This window comes from Gopherus evgoodei, chromosome 3 (assembly GCF_007399415.2).
Source record: "Gopherus evgoodei ecotype Sinaloan lineage chromosome 3, rGopEvg1_v1.p, whole genome shotgun sequence".
NCBI classification, from domain to species: Eukaryota; Metazoa; Chordata; order Testudines; family Testudinidae; genus Gopherus; species Gopherus evgoodei.
In genome coordinates this window covers 24,108,330-24,124,149 of record NC_044324.1, presented here as the reverse complement: position 1 = coordinate 24,124,149, position 15,820 = coordinate 24,108,330, and the positions used below count along the sequence as shown (strand labels likewise).

Genomic DNA, 15,820 nt, shown 5'->3' with positions numbered 1-15,820 from the left:
TTGGATTGCCTTGGTCTGTTATTTCAGAGACATCTCGTCACTTGTTAGGATGTCTTGATGCTACCAAGTTTCACCTTAAGAACACCCCCACTCTTGAATGCTAAGCTATATGGCTGTTTTGGGTCTTTTTCAACTTCTGTCTCTGTCAGTCAGTACCTTAATTTACCTAGTGAGCACCTAATGCTCACTCACTCAAACACTACTTTTATTTGGACTCATTATCCTTGCCCTCCTCTCAGCTGGACTCTGTTAAGTGTGTTATTATTTTTCTCTGCAAAACTTCTTGGGATACAGCTTGTATGAAAGATGCTATGAATAATTCAATTTGCATTGCCTGGTAGGACCTTGCAATTCAGGGAGAACTAAGGACAGACTCTGAATCAGCTTGCTTCTGTGGGGTAAGGGCCAGACTTTTAAAGGCAGTTAGGTGCCTCATTCCTACTAGGTACCTACCTGCCCTTTAGGGGCCTAAATATCTTTGGAAATCTGGGCCTAAATTCCTGTCTTGAAATGGGCTTGACTAAATAACCTTGTTTACAAATCCATATGCTAGCAACACAGTGACCAAGTAATCTTAACAGGTTGAAGGGAGCTTTATATGCCAGGATTAGCTGTCCCAGGTCATTTTTAGCCTGGAAAAATAATGTTAAGCTTATTTATACAAGGCTGATTTGGGAAAAAATGTTTTCTTCCCACAGGATCGTTGGAAAGAAGCAAATTTAGAGAAGAATGCTTTCTTGGACGGCTTCGTGGCATTTGGAGGAGGGAAGCATCAGTGTCCAGGAAGGTCAGTGAAACAGCTGGGGTTTATTTATTCCTAAACCCTGCAGAGAACAGCTTCCTCGCTGTGGGGCTCTTTTTACTTTGTCTCCAGATATATTGACATTTGTCAGTGATCAGTAGTTCAATACTCTTTGGGCCTTTCCAGAGTTGGTGATAAGAAGTTGCATGCATAGGAAAGGTAGAATTAGCTGTGAGATAACAGTAGAGTGTGAGACCAACATTTTCGGGACTCTGCATCTTGGGAGACAGAAGTCAGCCCTGTTCTGCTGCTCTCCCAGCATCTTTTCATCAATGGAGGGTTATTTCAATTACAAGGCATGTTAGTCTATGTACGTGGGATTGTGATGGTCCTAAATTCTGTCATTTATCTAAGGAATGTTTCTCCAGTCTAAACCTCTTCTCTCATTCCTCATGATAAACTAGGCTCTTTGCCCCTCAGTCCAATCATATCACAACCCTCTTTGAATCTTGTGACTGGCTTCTCTGAGTTTAAATTTCTTGTACTTGCCTTCAAGGCCCCATAAAACTATGCCTTGTTCCATGGCACAGATATCATCTCCATCACATCCCCTTTCACTCCTTCAGCAAGCCTTCATACCTCTTTCATGCCCACTTCTTGGTTCCACGCTGTCCCCCACCCCACATTCATGGGACAGCCCTCCCGTCCCAGTGAGCCACGTGCCCACCATTTGATGATGATGATCTTCAAATAGGTAAAACATTGTTATAAAGAGGATGGTGATCAATTGTTGTTCATAACTCTGAACAAAATGTTAAATGATTCTTTCAAAAGTTTACAACTGAATATTGACTTAATATAGCTTTGAAACTTTACTATGCAGAAGAAGAGTGCTGATTTCCCTTTTTTTCGTAATTTACATTTAGCACTGTACTGTACTATATTTGGGGGTTTTTTTGGTCTCTGCTGCTGCCTGATTGCGTTCTTCCAGTTCCAAATGGGGTGTGTGGGTGACTGGTCAGTTTTTAACTCTGGTATTTGTAACCCTGAGGTTCTTCTGTACATACATTTCACCATGATATTATTGACCAGTGAATTATTAGTTTTCAAGGTATATTTTTTACAAAGATTATTACAATAGTGTGTAGGATGTGAACACAGGGTGCATTTGCTCACAATGTAATAATGGCTGTGCTTGCTGTGAAATAACAGGTAATATTTACATATCATTTTTATCCACATATCTGAAAGCACATTCCAAGGTATGTAACATTATCCCCATTTTGCAGATGAGCAAAAAGGTCCTAAAAGGCTGTCCCATGTCACAGTCAGTAGGTGGCAGAGGCAGGAAAATAACTCAAACTAAAGCGAATCTTCATTTAATGTGACACTGGCATTTTATAGTTTAATGATGTGTTTATAATTTTTCTGTCTTCCCACATTATAGAAGTCCAACCTCAAATGAAATTCCAATATCAACATAAATGAAAATAGCCCACTTGTTAAACTGTCAAACGAGCACCATTGTGCTTTCTCCCAGGCTGTGCACATGTGAGAGGAACTCTTCATAAACACCCACACAGCCACCTCATTGTTCTCATAACTCCTTTGCTGTGATGTCTATTAAAAAATGACAACAACTGAGTCAGTGTGTCTCAGCACACCAGCTGCCTACCAGTACTGGTCAGCATTTCTCATTGTTTTTTTGTACTCCCCATGTCTTTCTGTTGTGTCTTATCTTCTACTTAAATTGCAAGTTCTTTGAGGGAGGGACCACTGTTTTGTTCTGGGCTTGTACAGCACCTAGCGCAATGGGGTCCTGGCCCATGACTGGGGCTCTGAGGCACTGCCAGGTTACAAATAGTTAATATTAGCCTAAGTGTTACCCAGGGTTTTCAGAACCCATACCACTGGTAACTTAACTGTTTCACTCCAGGCGATGCCAGGAATAAATCAATGTGAACACAGTGCTCCAGCTGATGGGAGATTAACACAAGTAAGCATGCTCTTATCTAAAACTACAATTTATTATATTTAAGCACACACAGCCACAAGCAATAGGTTTAGAACATCCCAAATATTAACCTAAAATATGAGACAGTATTGAGTAATTACAGCAGTCCTGCGATGGCCAATCGTTTCCCCGCTGGGGAGTAAGGTGTCAGGAAGAATGTCACTCAGGATGGCTTCAGAGGACAGCTCCAAAATACAGTCTATTATCTAGTCCTTTTTATCACTAAAGTTTACAAAACACACAGAACATAGTGACCCCAGCTAAGTCATCACTTCTCCTAATATCAATAAACTACTTGTCAACAAGCATTCCTTACAGTCTTAGGTATAATAAGCTTCTGTGTCAAAGGCACCCACACTCCAAGGTTCTTGTCCACTTATTCCCTTTCAATCTCAAATCGTTGATTCTTTCTCTCCCCTCCTCCCATTCTGATTCACAGAGTCTGCAAGCTTGCAGCTTGGTTTGACCTTGCCTTTGGAAGCCCTGCTTTATTCAAATTAACCCTTAACTATGCGGTGTTCTATTTGATTAGTTCATGGCGGCTGAATGCACATAATATGGTTGCAATTGACTCAAGTACATTCTGAGGTACACACACTCTTTAAATCCAGGGTAACACAAGAAGCACAGAACATCTGATAGTCTTTGCTAAGCACATATTGTCACTATGTAAAAACAGAAAGGAGTGAACTCTGTGCAGAATTCTCAGAGGAAAATCGCTCTGGGGCCCTATCCTGTGAGGTGCTGAGTACTACTTGGAAGAAGTCAGTGGGAGCTGAGGGGGGTGCTCAATACTTCGCAAGATCTGGCCCACGCAGGTACAGAACTACTTTGGTTTCTCTTCACAGCAATGTGGCCTACTGGAGAAGGCACTGGACTGGGACTCAGGGGATTTGGATACTATTCCTGTCTCTGACACTGGCCTGCTAGGTGATGTTAGGCAAGTCACTTCACTGCTCTGTGCCTCTGTTTCCCCATCTGTAAAATGGGGATTATGATACTGACCTCCTCTGTAAAATGCTTTGAGATCTACTGATAAGCGTGCTATAAGAGCAAAGTATTATTACATGAGACTCTGATTCAGCAAGGTCCTTAAAAATGTGCCTAACGTTAATTTCCCATTGACTTGGCTCAAATGTGAACTAGGCCTGAGTGGGTAGAGAAAATTCTTGTACAGCTCCACGGAGGGGAAAACACAACAGCCAAGACTGAGGCTATCTGAAGTCCTCTCCAGACTGACTAATGGAGAGCTCAGCGATTGTTAGGGCACATGGGAACAGATCTAACTGTTCATACCTCTCACCAGGTTTTGATACTGACATGCTAACTAATCAGCTGCATTCTCGTGGTTGGGCTCCCAGCTATACTGTACAACCTTCTATGTCATAGTACCCATGTAGTATTTTTCTAGGTCATTCACCTCTCGATACAGTGTGGTTTCTCCTGGCCCACACCAATGTGAGGGGAGAATAAAGGCATATGCTGTCAAATGAGTAGGGCCCTAACAAATTCACATCCATGAAAAAAGTGTCACGGACTGTGAAATCAGACCTCCCCCAGGAAATCTAGCTGTTGGAGGGGAGAGGGAGAGAGAGGTGCAGGAGCAGGCTGGGGACTCCTACTGCACTGGGCTCCAGCTGCTAGTCCCAACTAGGCTTGGGAGGGATGGGACTTCCTCTTCCCCTGCACGGGGGGAGATCATAGAATCATAGACTTTAAGGTCAGAAGGGACCATTATGATCATCTAGTCTGACCTCCTGCACAGTGCAGGCTATAGAATCTCACCCACCCACTCCTATATCAAACCTATGTCTGAGCCATTGAAGTCCTCAAATCATGGTTTAAAGACTTCAAGGTGCAGAGAATCTTCCAGCAAGTGACCCGTGCCCCATGCTGCAGAGGAAGGCGAAAACTCCCCAGGGCCTCTGCCAATCTGCCCTGGAGGAAAATTCCTTCCCAAGCCCAAATATGGCAGTCAGCTAAACCCTGAGCATGTAGGCAAGACTCACCAGCCAGACCCCCAGGAAAGAATTCTCTGTAGTAACTCAGATCCCACCCTGTCTAACATCCCATCACAAGCCATAGGGCATATTTATCGCTAATCGTCAAAGACCAATTAATTGCCAAAATTAGGATATCCTATCATACCATCCCCTCCATAAACTTATCAAGCTTAGTCTTGAAGCCAGATATGTCTGCTCCCCTTGGAAGGCTGTTCCAGAACTTCACTCCTCTGATGGTTAGAAACCTTCATCTAATTTCAAGTCTAAACTTCCTGATGATCCAGTTTATATCCATTTGTTCTTGTGTCCACATTGGTACTGAGCTTAAATAAGTCCTCTCCCTCCCTGGTGTTTATTCTTCTGATATATTTGTAGAGAGCAATCATCTCTCCCCTCAGCCTTCTTTTGGTTAGGCTGAACAAGCCAAGCTCTTTGAGTCTCCTTTCATAAGACAGGTTTTCCATTCCTCGGATCATCCTAGTAGCCCTTCTCTGTACCTGTTCCAGTTTGAATTCATCCTTCTTCAACATGGGAGACCAGAACTGCACACTGTATTCCAGATGAGGTCTCACCAGTGCCTTGTATAATGGTTCTAGCACCTTATCTCTACTGGAAATACCTCACCTGATACATCCCAAGACCGCATTAGCTTTTTTCACAGCCATATCACATCGGTGGCTCATAGTCATCCCATGATCAACTAATACTCCGAGGTCCTCCTCCTCCTCTGGTGCTTCCAACTAATGCATCCCCAGCTTATAACAATAATTTTTGTTATTAATCCCTAAATGCATGACCTTGCACTTTTCACTATTCAATTTCATCCTATTACTATTACTCCAGTTTACAAGGTCATCCAGATTTTCCTGTAAGATATCCTGGTCCTTCTCTGTATTGGCAATACCTCCCAGCTTTGTGTCATCTGCCAACTTTATTAGCACATTCCCACTTTTTGTGCCAAGGTCAGTAATAAAAAGATTAAATAAGATTAGTCCCAAATGCGATCCCTGAGGAACTCCACTAGTAACCTCCCTCCAGCCTGATAGTTCACCTTTCAGCATGACTCCTTATCCATCTTTCAGTTTTCATATTGATCCCCTTCTTTTCCCATTTAGCTAATAATTCCCAGGGGCAGCTCCAGGCACCAGCACACCAAGCTCATGCCTGGGGCAGCAAGCCACGGGGGGCGCTCTTCCGGTTGCCGCGAGGACTGCAGGCAGGTTGCCTTTGGCGGCATGGCTGCAGAGGGTCTGCTGGTCCCGCACAGGGATGCCGCCGAATCCATGGGACCGGAGACCTCCCAAAGGCAAACTGCCGAAGGCAGCCTGCCTGCCATGCTTGGGGTGGCAAAATACCTAGAGCCGCCCCTGATAATTCCCCATGATAATTCCATATCAGATACCTTACTGAAATGGAGGTAAATTAGATCCACTGCATTTCCTTTGTCTAAAAAATCTGTTACCTTATCAAAGAAGGAGATCAGGTTGGTTTGGCACGATCTTTACCTTTTGTAAAACCATGTTGTAATTTGTCCCAGTTACCATTGACCTCAATGTCCTTAACTAGTTTCGCCTTCAAAATTTTTTCCAAGACCTTGCATACTACAGATGTCAAACTAACAGGCCTGTAGTTGCCCGGATCACTTTTTTCCCCTTTCTTAATGATAGGAACTATGTTAGCAATTCTCCAGTCATATGGTACAACCCCTGAGTTTACTGATTCATTAAAAATTCTTGCTAATGGACTTGCAATTTCATGTGCCAGTTCCTTTAATATTCTTTGATGAAGATTATCTGGGCCCTCCGATTTAGTCCCTTAAGCCGTTCAAATTTGGCTTCTACCTCGGATGTAGTAATATCTACCTCCATATCCTCATTCCCATTTGTCATCCTACCATTATCTGTAAGCTCCTCATTAAAGACTGAGGCAAAGTATTTGTTTAGATATTGGGCCATGCCTAGATTATCCTTAACCTCCACTCCATCCTCAATGTTTAGCAGTCCCACTTCTTCTTTCTTTGTTTTCTTCTTATTTATATGTCTATAGAACCTTTTACTATTGGTTTTAATTCCCTTTGCAAGGTCCAACTCTACAGCTCTGCTTTTGGCCTTTCTCACTTTATCCCTACATGTTCTGACCTCAATAATGTAGCTTTCCTTGCTAATCCCTCCCATCTTCCACTCCTTGTACGCTTTCTGCTTTTTCTTAATCACCTCTCTGAGATGCTTGCTCATCCAGCTTGGTCTACAACTCCTGCTTATGATTTTTTTCCCCTTTCTTGGGATGCAGGCTTCTAATAGTTTCTGCAACTTTGACTTGAAGTAATTCCAGGCCTCCTCCACCTTTAGATCCCCAAATTCTTTAGTCCAATCCACTTCCCTAGCTAATTTCCATAATTTTTTAAAGTTAGCCCTTTTGAAATAAAAAACCCTGGTCACAGATCTGTTTTTGTTTATCCTTCCATTTAGTTTAAACTGAATTAGCTCATGATTGCTCAAATCAAGATTGTCCCCCTACAACCATTTCTTCTATGAGGTTCTCACTATTCACCAAAACCAAATCTAAAATGGCATCCCCTCTTGTTGGTTCAGCAACTACTTGGTGAAGGAATCCATCACCTGTCGCATCTAGGAAAATCTGAGCCCTATTATTATTACTAGCACCTGTCCTCCAGTCTATATCTGGGAAGTTAAAGTCTCCCATGATCACACAATTCCTATTAGTATTTACTTCATTACAAACATTAAAAAGCTCTCTATCCATATCCAGATCAGATCCCGGTGGTCTGTAGCACATCCTAAGCACTGTCTCAGGGGAGGATCTAATAGCTTTCTTCTCCAATGTGATTTTTGCGCAGACAGACTCTGTCTTATCCGTTCCATCACTTCTTATTTCTTTACAATCTACCTCATCGTTGATATACAATGTTACTCCACCACCTTTGCCTGTATTTCTGTCTTTTCCAAACAGAACATACCCTTCAATACCTGTACTCAAGTCATGACTATTATTCCACCCTGTTTCACTTCCTGCACCAGTAACTCTAGTTCCTCCATTTTGTTACCTAGGCTCCTCGCATTAGTGTACAAACATCTTAATTCTTGCTGTGTGGCTTCACTCACATTCTTTACCCGATTAGGCCAAGACGTTCTACCACCAGTATCACCTATTAGACTGTTATCTACACTACCCTTCCTCCATATGTCCATTCTCCTATCCACAACTGTATCCTTTCTTACTTCGTGTTCTTCCCTCTCAATGTTAAAATCTGGCATGGAGATTACTTGGACATCTCCCAATCATCTCCCCCCAATTCCTAGTTTAAAGCTCTCTTAATCAGTTGTGCCAGCCTCTATCCTAGAAGTCTATTTCCCTCCCTATTCAGGTGAAGTCCATCCTGAGAGAACAGTTCTCTGTCCATGAATGCCTCTCAGTGGCCATACATCCCAAAGCCCTTCTTATAGCACCACTGCCTGAGCCATCTGTTGATCATCATAATCTTGTCATACCTTTGTTGTCCTTCTCTAGGAACAGGCAGAATTCCACTGAAGATCATCTGAGCCTTGATTTCCTTAAGTGTCTTCCCCAGCCTGGCATAGTCTCCCTTGATACGTTCCAGTGAGAATATAGCCATATCATTCGTTCCCACATGAAGGACAATCAATGGATTCTTTCCCGCTCCCATTAGAATCCTCTTCAGCCTCATGTCCACATCCCGTGTCTTAGCACCTGGCAGACAGCACACCCTTCTTTTCTCTGGATCAGCTCTGGTTACAGGCCTGTTTATTCTTCTCAGTAAGGAGTCCCCAATCATGTAGACCTGCTTTTTCCTGGTGATGGTGTGATTCTCCAATCTATTCCCTGTTCCTTCTGGCTGCAAGTCCTCTTGATTCCTATTCACCTTGCAATGCTCTGCAACCCATCCCGTATCCTTCTGGGGTTCATGTTTGGTGTTGATATCTCCATTGACTCTTCGCCTCATCTGATAGGACTAGCTGCTCTTCTCTTCTTCCTTGCCCTCTCACATTCAGCATCCACCTGCTGTGCCCCTTCTTCATTTTCCAACTCTGCAAACCTGTTCTTGAGCTCTATTTCTCTTTCACTGGCCTGTCTTTTCCTCTGCCTGGTTCTCATAGTCACATGCTTCCACTGTCCACTTTCTTCACCCAGCAGTCTCTCCTCAGAGTTCTTTGGGCCTGCTTCCATCTGCAAGTCTGAGCTTTTCCCTTCAGACTCCTCATGTCTTTGCTCCATCATCCGCTCAAACTCCCTTCTAAACTCAACCAGAGTTTGCACCTGCATCTCCAATCCTCGGATCTTTTCTTCCATTAGCTCTATCAGGCGGCACTTCATGCAGACAAAACTCTTATCAGGTACCCCCTCCAGGATCATGTACATGCCACAGCTTCCATATCTAGTTCTTTATTTTGTCTTCCACTGCTTGAGTCACTACCACTGCTGCCTCTGTATCTGTGAAAGTGAAGGCAATCCCATGACCCCCCCTACAACATCCCCTCCACTCCATGATCCCCTTTTGGATCAGGACCCCCATGGTTACATCACTGTGAAATTTCAGATGTAAACATCTGAAAACATGAAATGGACTTCATTTAAAAACCCTATGACTGTGAAATTGACCAAAATGGACTGTGAATTTGGTAGGGCCCTACAAATGAGCATACAGACCCTATTTTAAAACAAACTCTTGTAGCAGAGGAGTTGAGGACCACAGTGCAGTAGTTTTAGAGTTTCACAGATAGGAAGGGGAAGCTACAACAGTCATACCCTTTACGTGCTAGAAGATCATCAGCATCTTTTTCTGTTGGAGGTAAACTTGTATGCACGTGAATCCAACAAAGTGGGTATTCACCCACGAAAGCTCATGCTTCAATACGTCTGTTAGTCTATAAGGTGCCACAGGACTCTTCGTTGCTTGTATGCAGAGACAGGTGATGGACTCTAAAGTGCACAAAAGGGATTGTGTGTTCTTTCTGCTAATATAGGGTGGTCATGCCAGATAAACGACTGTTTTCTCCTTTGCCTTTTTTAGGTGGCTTGCTATAATGGAGGTTCACATGCTAGTCATTTTGTTCCTTTACAAATACGAATTTATTCTTTTGGACCCAGTACCAAATGAGGTAAATACTTGTATGTTTAATCCAAATCTTTAAACCCTATTTCTTTTCTCTCAACTATAATGTTGTTTGTAAAATATGTAAGGGGCAAATTCTTCCCTCACTTCTAGCTGTGTAAATCCAGAGTAACGCCATTGAAGCCCATGGAGCTACTCTGGATTTACAGCAGTGCTGCTGAGAGGATAGATGGCTAAACCTCATCATAGCTTCTTATTTAAATAGACTTTGTGCTGTTCGCCTGTGTCCTGGTACTTAGCACAAGGTAGAGGATATAGAAATATTTTCTGACTGTCACTTCATACATAATCTTATCCCTGCCTGATGGGCTGGACCCTTGTTACGTTACGTGCTCAAAGGTGATTTCCAGGTAAGGAACTGGAAACTCCAAGGGTCTGTTTCTCCATTGCCTTTGCACTCATGTGGCAGAGGGATAAGGACCAGATGTAAGTTGATATATCAGTACCAAAGAATTCACATTCTTTCTGATTCCATTAGGAGGTGAAGGGATTGCTCTCCCCCGCAGAATGGGCAAGCAGCTCAATGTGCAGAGTCCTGGTTCCACCAGAGGCTACTCCCTCTCCACAGGGGCCCTGTGTCTCTGCACTCTCAAACAGTGCGTGGAATACAGCATGTTGGGAGCAGCCTGTGCATCCCTGTGCTCAGCCCCACAAGGGCATCCGATGGCACAGCAGGACCACTAATTATTGAGCCTGAAATATCCCTTGCTAGTGAGTGACTGGCTAAGAGCGGCACTGGCTGCAGCTGTTCCTTGTCTGTGTCTGCATTCCTCCCCACCTGGCTTGTTGGTTAGCATTTCCTTTCGCAAACATGGTGCTCTGCATAACAAACACATACGCCTGCTACCACCCAAATGTGCCACTTGCCTTTATATCTAAGCCACCGTAAGTGAGGTATCTAACACCAGGAGAAGAGGTGGAAGCTTGCAATGACCCAGGATTGATAGGAGTTGCCCATAAGGCTGGCATATCAGAGGACTGGCACTCCTTGGTTCTGGTGGAAGAACCTGGCTGTTGCTCCCCAGTGGTGGAAAGTCCACCCAGGATGCGGGTTGCGGTCAGCACAGCCCTCAAAATGGGTAGGGCAGCCAGGGGAAGGGGCATGGCTACAGTATCTCAGCCAGCAGCTCCCTCTTCATGACTGTAGCAGCACCGGTGTCTGTACTCCCACAGGAGAGAATTGCACCCTCTGTTGGCCACCACAGGCAATCATGCCACTGAAAGTAAATTGAGTCCCTTAGAGTTCATGCTTCATGCTATATTAGAGCCAATTCTGACTTAAAATGAAACATGGGAGCCAAAATCTGAAGACAACGACAACTCCGATCAGCTTCAATGGGAGTAAGAATTGGCCTTCATATTGGTTCTCAAGTCTGTAACAAGGCAAAGCAAATCTCTAAGATTTAAACAATGCTTATAACATTAATGTCAAAGCAAACTGAGACAAGGGCTGTGTTCACTAAACCAACCCAGGTGCATATTTACCATGTCTTTCTACTGCTTTTCTATCTTTTTGCAGAGCCTTCTCCATTTAGTGGGGACACAGCAGCCCGTGGGAGCATGCCGGGTTCAGTATAAACTCCGGCACTGAAAGCTGACTTGACTAACTCTGGTTCCTTTGCCAGCTGCAGTCTTTGAGGGACCATTGCTCTGTTTCCCTTTGGCATGTCCTATGTGTCCAAATGTAGTCAGTGCCATAAGCAGTTGTTTAAATAGTTTCAAATGCTGTATGTACTCTGAGTAGTTTTTATATCATGCCCAACACTGTGGTATCTAAGCACCTGGACCTATGTGTCTAGGACACAGTATTTAAAACCCAGCCTTCCTTTATGCATCTGCAATTTGTGGGTGCAATGACTGGCAGCGTGTAGCTATCTAACTTGCTGGTTGCACCCACAAGTCAGGCGTTTAGGGGCCAGATTCATTATGCTCACTATTACTTTGGAGCACCAAGTAGGAGGCGGTGCTGGGAGCTCTTTGAAAATTAGGTCCTGTTGGCCCAGTTCACGCTTGTGCTGCATGTTCACTTAGACCAGTGCAAAGTGACTGGTAAGCGTTAGCAGGTCAGAACAATAATACTTTGCACTGGTGTAAATGAATACACAAAGTGCAGGACAATAGTGAATTGGGCCCTCTGGATCAAATCCTCAGCTGGTGTAAATCAGCATAACTCCTCTGTCTTTGCTGGAACGTTCCTGATTTACACCAGAGGAGGAGCTGACCTGTGTCTAAACGAAGGCTAAAGGATTGTAAATGAAATATATGAAAGTGAAAGTGATCCTGCACCCTTGGTGCAGCCAAAACTCCTACCGACTTTTCTCGAGCTTTGATTGCTCCAGTGATTCAGAATTGCCCCCTACCTTATAGTCCAATGAAAGCCTTGCCATGATGTTTGTTTTCCATTTTATACTTTGCAGGAACTTGCAAGAAAACTTTGTCTAAGGTCTAGAAGACTTTTTTGCTTTCTTTTAATGATTTACAGCATGTGAGATGCCAATCTTTTTTGGCTGTTGCACAAATCTAAAAATATCTAACCCTAAAAAGAAAATCTGGAATTAAGCACTGTTTGAGGAAGCAGTTCAACAAATTAAAAATGTCTTTTAGAATATACAAAATTTTAACTGCTGTCAGATAATAGCCTTGTTTGTATATCTTTAGTTTTAAGTAAAGACCACTGATCACTTTTACAAATATTTGCCCCCAAAATGCACATTTTAAAACACTAAGAACTACAGAATAAAGTTCCATAGGAAAAAAATATATAACAGCTGTAGCATGATGCGCTAAATTGATGACCAGATCTTATCTCGCTTGGTTTATGGATCTGACAGTGTTGCAAGCTAGCCACATGGTTAGTTGGTGATTTTGGTGGTGGTATATTATAGTGGTCTCTAGTTGTGTTCATTATAGTTACATCTGCAAGACACTTTCCACTCTCTCACCTCCTGTTTTTAGTTGCTTAAGTGGTTCTGAAACACTTACTATTAGAGCTGATATTTTCATGTGTGGTCACTGCCTAAAAGTATGTGTCTTTATATATTTTTCATTTTTGAAAGTCTGAGCAAAATCTGTTCTGGTATTTTGCAATCGTGAGCATGGAAAATGTCTTTCCCGTTGCTTTAAAATAAACACTCTCATGGTTTTCCACTCCAAAAGGGCAACATCACACTGGATACACCAGTAATCCCGAATGAGCAGTAATGACACTATGTGCTATGAACATTTTTTTTTTGCAGCAGAGTTATGTGTTACCAGATTTGCCTGTTACTTTGAAGTACGCTCATTTATTAGGGTTACTTTTCTGCAGGGGTGGAGGGGGTTTCTGTAATTCTATCAATGTACTGCTTGTGTCACATGTGTTCTCATATGGAGTTCTACTTCTCCCTTCTGCAAGTTCCCTCCCACTGGAGCTATCCTGCAGGACCTAGGTTCCCCAGGGCTGGGTTCCTCCAGCCCCAGAATCAGATGAACACACGCACATAGATTAACAGACTGCATCTGAGTGGACCAGGTCAATCAGCACTCCCAAGCTGACCCTCTATATGCCCCTGGACCCAGAAGGCTGGACCAAGCAGCACTTTCAAACTGCCATCCTCCTCTGCCACAGGTTCAGCATGTCCCTATCTCCAGTTTGATGTTACAATTGTTCTGGTAGTAACCCACTGGATGAGAAAACCCCACGGGATTTTTGGGCTCTACAGGGATCTTCAGCTTAGGTAAGAGGAGTGTTGTTGCAGAGCAAATGGGGAAGCCAAAAACACAAAACAGAGAGAGAGGGAGGAAGAGAAGCAACCAACTTGACCATAAAAGTTATTTATTGCCAGGTAATAACCCATACAAGGGGAGCCAAACAACCAAAACAGTTACAGTATTAAATCTAGCTTAAATCTGATTTAAAAAGTCAGGTTTAGAAAGCGATACCTGATCCCACAAGTCAGGGTTAGAAAGTGATACCCGATCCCACAAGTCAGGTTAGAAAGCGATACCTAGAGTAGAAAAAAATACAAGAGAAAGAGATTTGGGTTCTCACCACTCCAGGAAGCTTGAACTGGTCAGGATTCCCAGGTGCTGGTGGTAGCTGAGGGTCCAGGGTGCTGGAGACAGGCAGAGCCCTCAGCACGATCAGTCAGGAGAAGATGAGTTCCCAATGGAACTGATGCAGATTTTGGATCCAGGCATCAGAACACTTACTTTGAGCAGGGGTAGGGGTTTTGTAGGGAAATAACAGCGGTTCAAGGGAGAACACTAGATTTGTTTATGGGTCAACTGATGACTCAAGGGAGTATACTAAAGTTGTTTTGTTCAGGATAGACAATAGGAACTGGTCATTCCTGGCTATGGGTGGTGTTCCTTCGAGGGAGCTCCCAAGGTAATTAGGCAGCTTCAGTATTGTGGATACCAGTCAAAGATTTATTACTAGAATTGGTCTGATAACTACTGAGCTGGATGTGTGCAGGCCTAGGTTCATTAACGTCTGGAGCAGAGATCTCCCGTGATGCAGTGCTTCCCTGCTTTTCTGGTCCCAGAGTTCCCTGAAGTTCTTGCCTTGGAATCTCTGTTCTCCATTCTGTATGCTAACGAGAAGCCTCCCTGTCCCATCTTCAATGCAAATGAGGTTAGGGAAGTTGCCTTAATCCTATCACCTTTGTCTGGAGGGGTTTAGATGTGTCTCCCACTGCCTTTTCATTGCTTTTTGTAAGTCTTTCTTCTGATCGGCTTTGGTTCAAGCTGAGGCTGGGGAGGGGGGTCTTTTGTGAGTCAGACAGGCTGGATACTGTGCCCTCGTTCCCCACGAACACAGAGCTAACAGGTAACATGAACATTTGAAAATATATGCACATGAGTTCCGATCTGCCTTGAGAGCTGGGATACCTTCAGGTGTCAACTTCAAACCTGCATAACACACGCCCGGATTGTTTATTTTTTAAACTTAACTTGATGTCTAGGCCTCTGAGATCTACAAATGCTTTTCTTCAAACCCTCTAAAAACAACCTCTGCGCTAAGATCAGATATGAGAGGTTTTGTCCTATGAGAGTTTCTATTTGTTCTCGAAGGTTTGAGTGATTGCAAATAGGGGTTAAGTAGCAAAGTACTAGCTGAGCCTTAATCATACTATCAGTATTGTAACTAACCTGAGACTTGCTAAATAGTCTGATTTCTAAAGCAGTGTGCAATAACTGCATCACATCAGTGGGATCTTGTCAGGCACACTGTGCTAATTTAATCTGTCTTGGTTGTATAATTTAGGCCCTGAAGTTGCCAAGGGAACTGTGTGGGCATATTCCTACATTTATGTGGAGTCCAACTGTCTGCAATGGGGGCATAAGATTAGATTGTGAGGCCCTCTGGGCAGAGACCATATCTGTGTTCAGTACAACATGAAACACACTATTTGCACTTAACAAGCAATATAAATGGTTTCTAACTCTTTCCCTTTTATTCATTCTAACAGTAAATGTCCTCTGCCTGTTGATTTTTGGCCTCCCTTTTGCCTAATATTTTCTGTTGCCGTTTTTCTCAATGGCACAGGCACCAAAGCTGTAGCGCTTTATTTGCCTGTACCAGTCATGTGGCACTTGAGAAGGAATGTAGAGAGAGCTCAGACACTAGTTGCATCTATGCACTTGTGCGCCTTGTTTCTTTTTTAATATGAAAGTCATTTGCTAGGTCCTGGTCTTAGAAGGTGATGGGCACCTACAACTTCCCATGACTTCAACGGAAGTTGCAAGTGCTGATCATCCCTTGGAATCAGGCCCTTCCTGAGGACACAAAGCCTGTATGGGGCCTTGAAAAGACTCTTCTTGACTTCAGTGGGCTTTGAGTCTGGCTCTTTGTTTATTGCTGTAGCAGGGGTATTCAGGTAGCCAGAATGCACACTGAGCCAAATTCTTTATGTTTGCTTCCAGGT

At 43.5% G+C, this 15,820-nt stretch overlaps 1 protein-coding gene across 2 annotated transcripts in view; it reads left to right on the top strand.

Annotated features, from left to right (window-relative positions):
* The window catches only part of LOC115648122 (24-hydroxycholesterol 7-alpha-hydroxylase-like), a 51,838-nt gene extending 38,653 nt beyond the window's left edge, over positions 1-13,185 (top strand). For both annotated transcript variants that reach the window (XM_030555277.1, XM_030555275.1), the window contains 3 exons: positions 699-787; positions 9,810-9,897; positions 11,431-13,185. In XM_030555277.1, the coding sequence (XP_030411137.1) occupies positions 699-787; positions 9,810-9,897; positions 11,431-11,502 (249 nt within the window). In that variant the 3' untranslated portion in view covers positions 11,503-13,185. The remainder of the gene's footprint in view (positions 1-698; positions 788-9,809; positions 9,898-11,430) is intronic.
* The last annotated feature ends 2,635 nt before the right edge of the window (positions 13,186-15,820 follow it).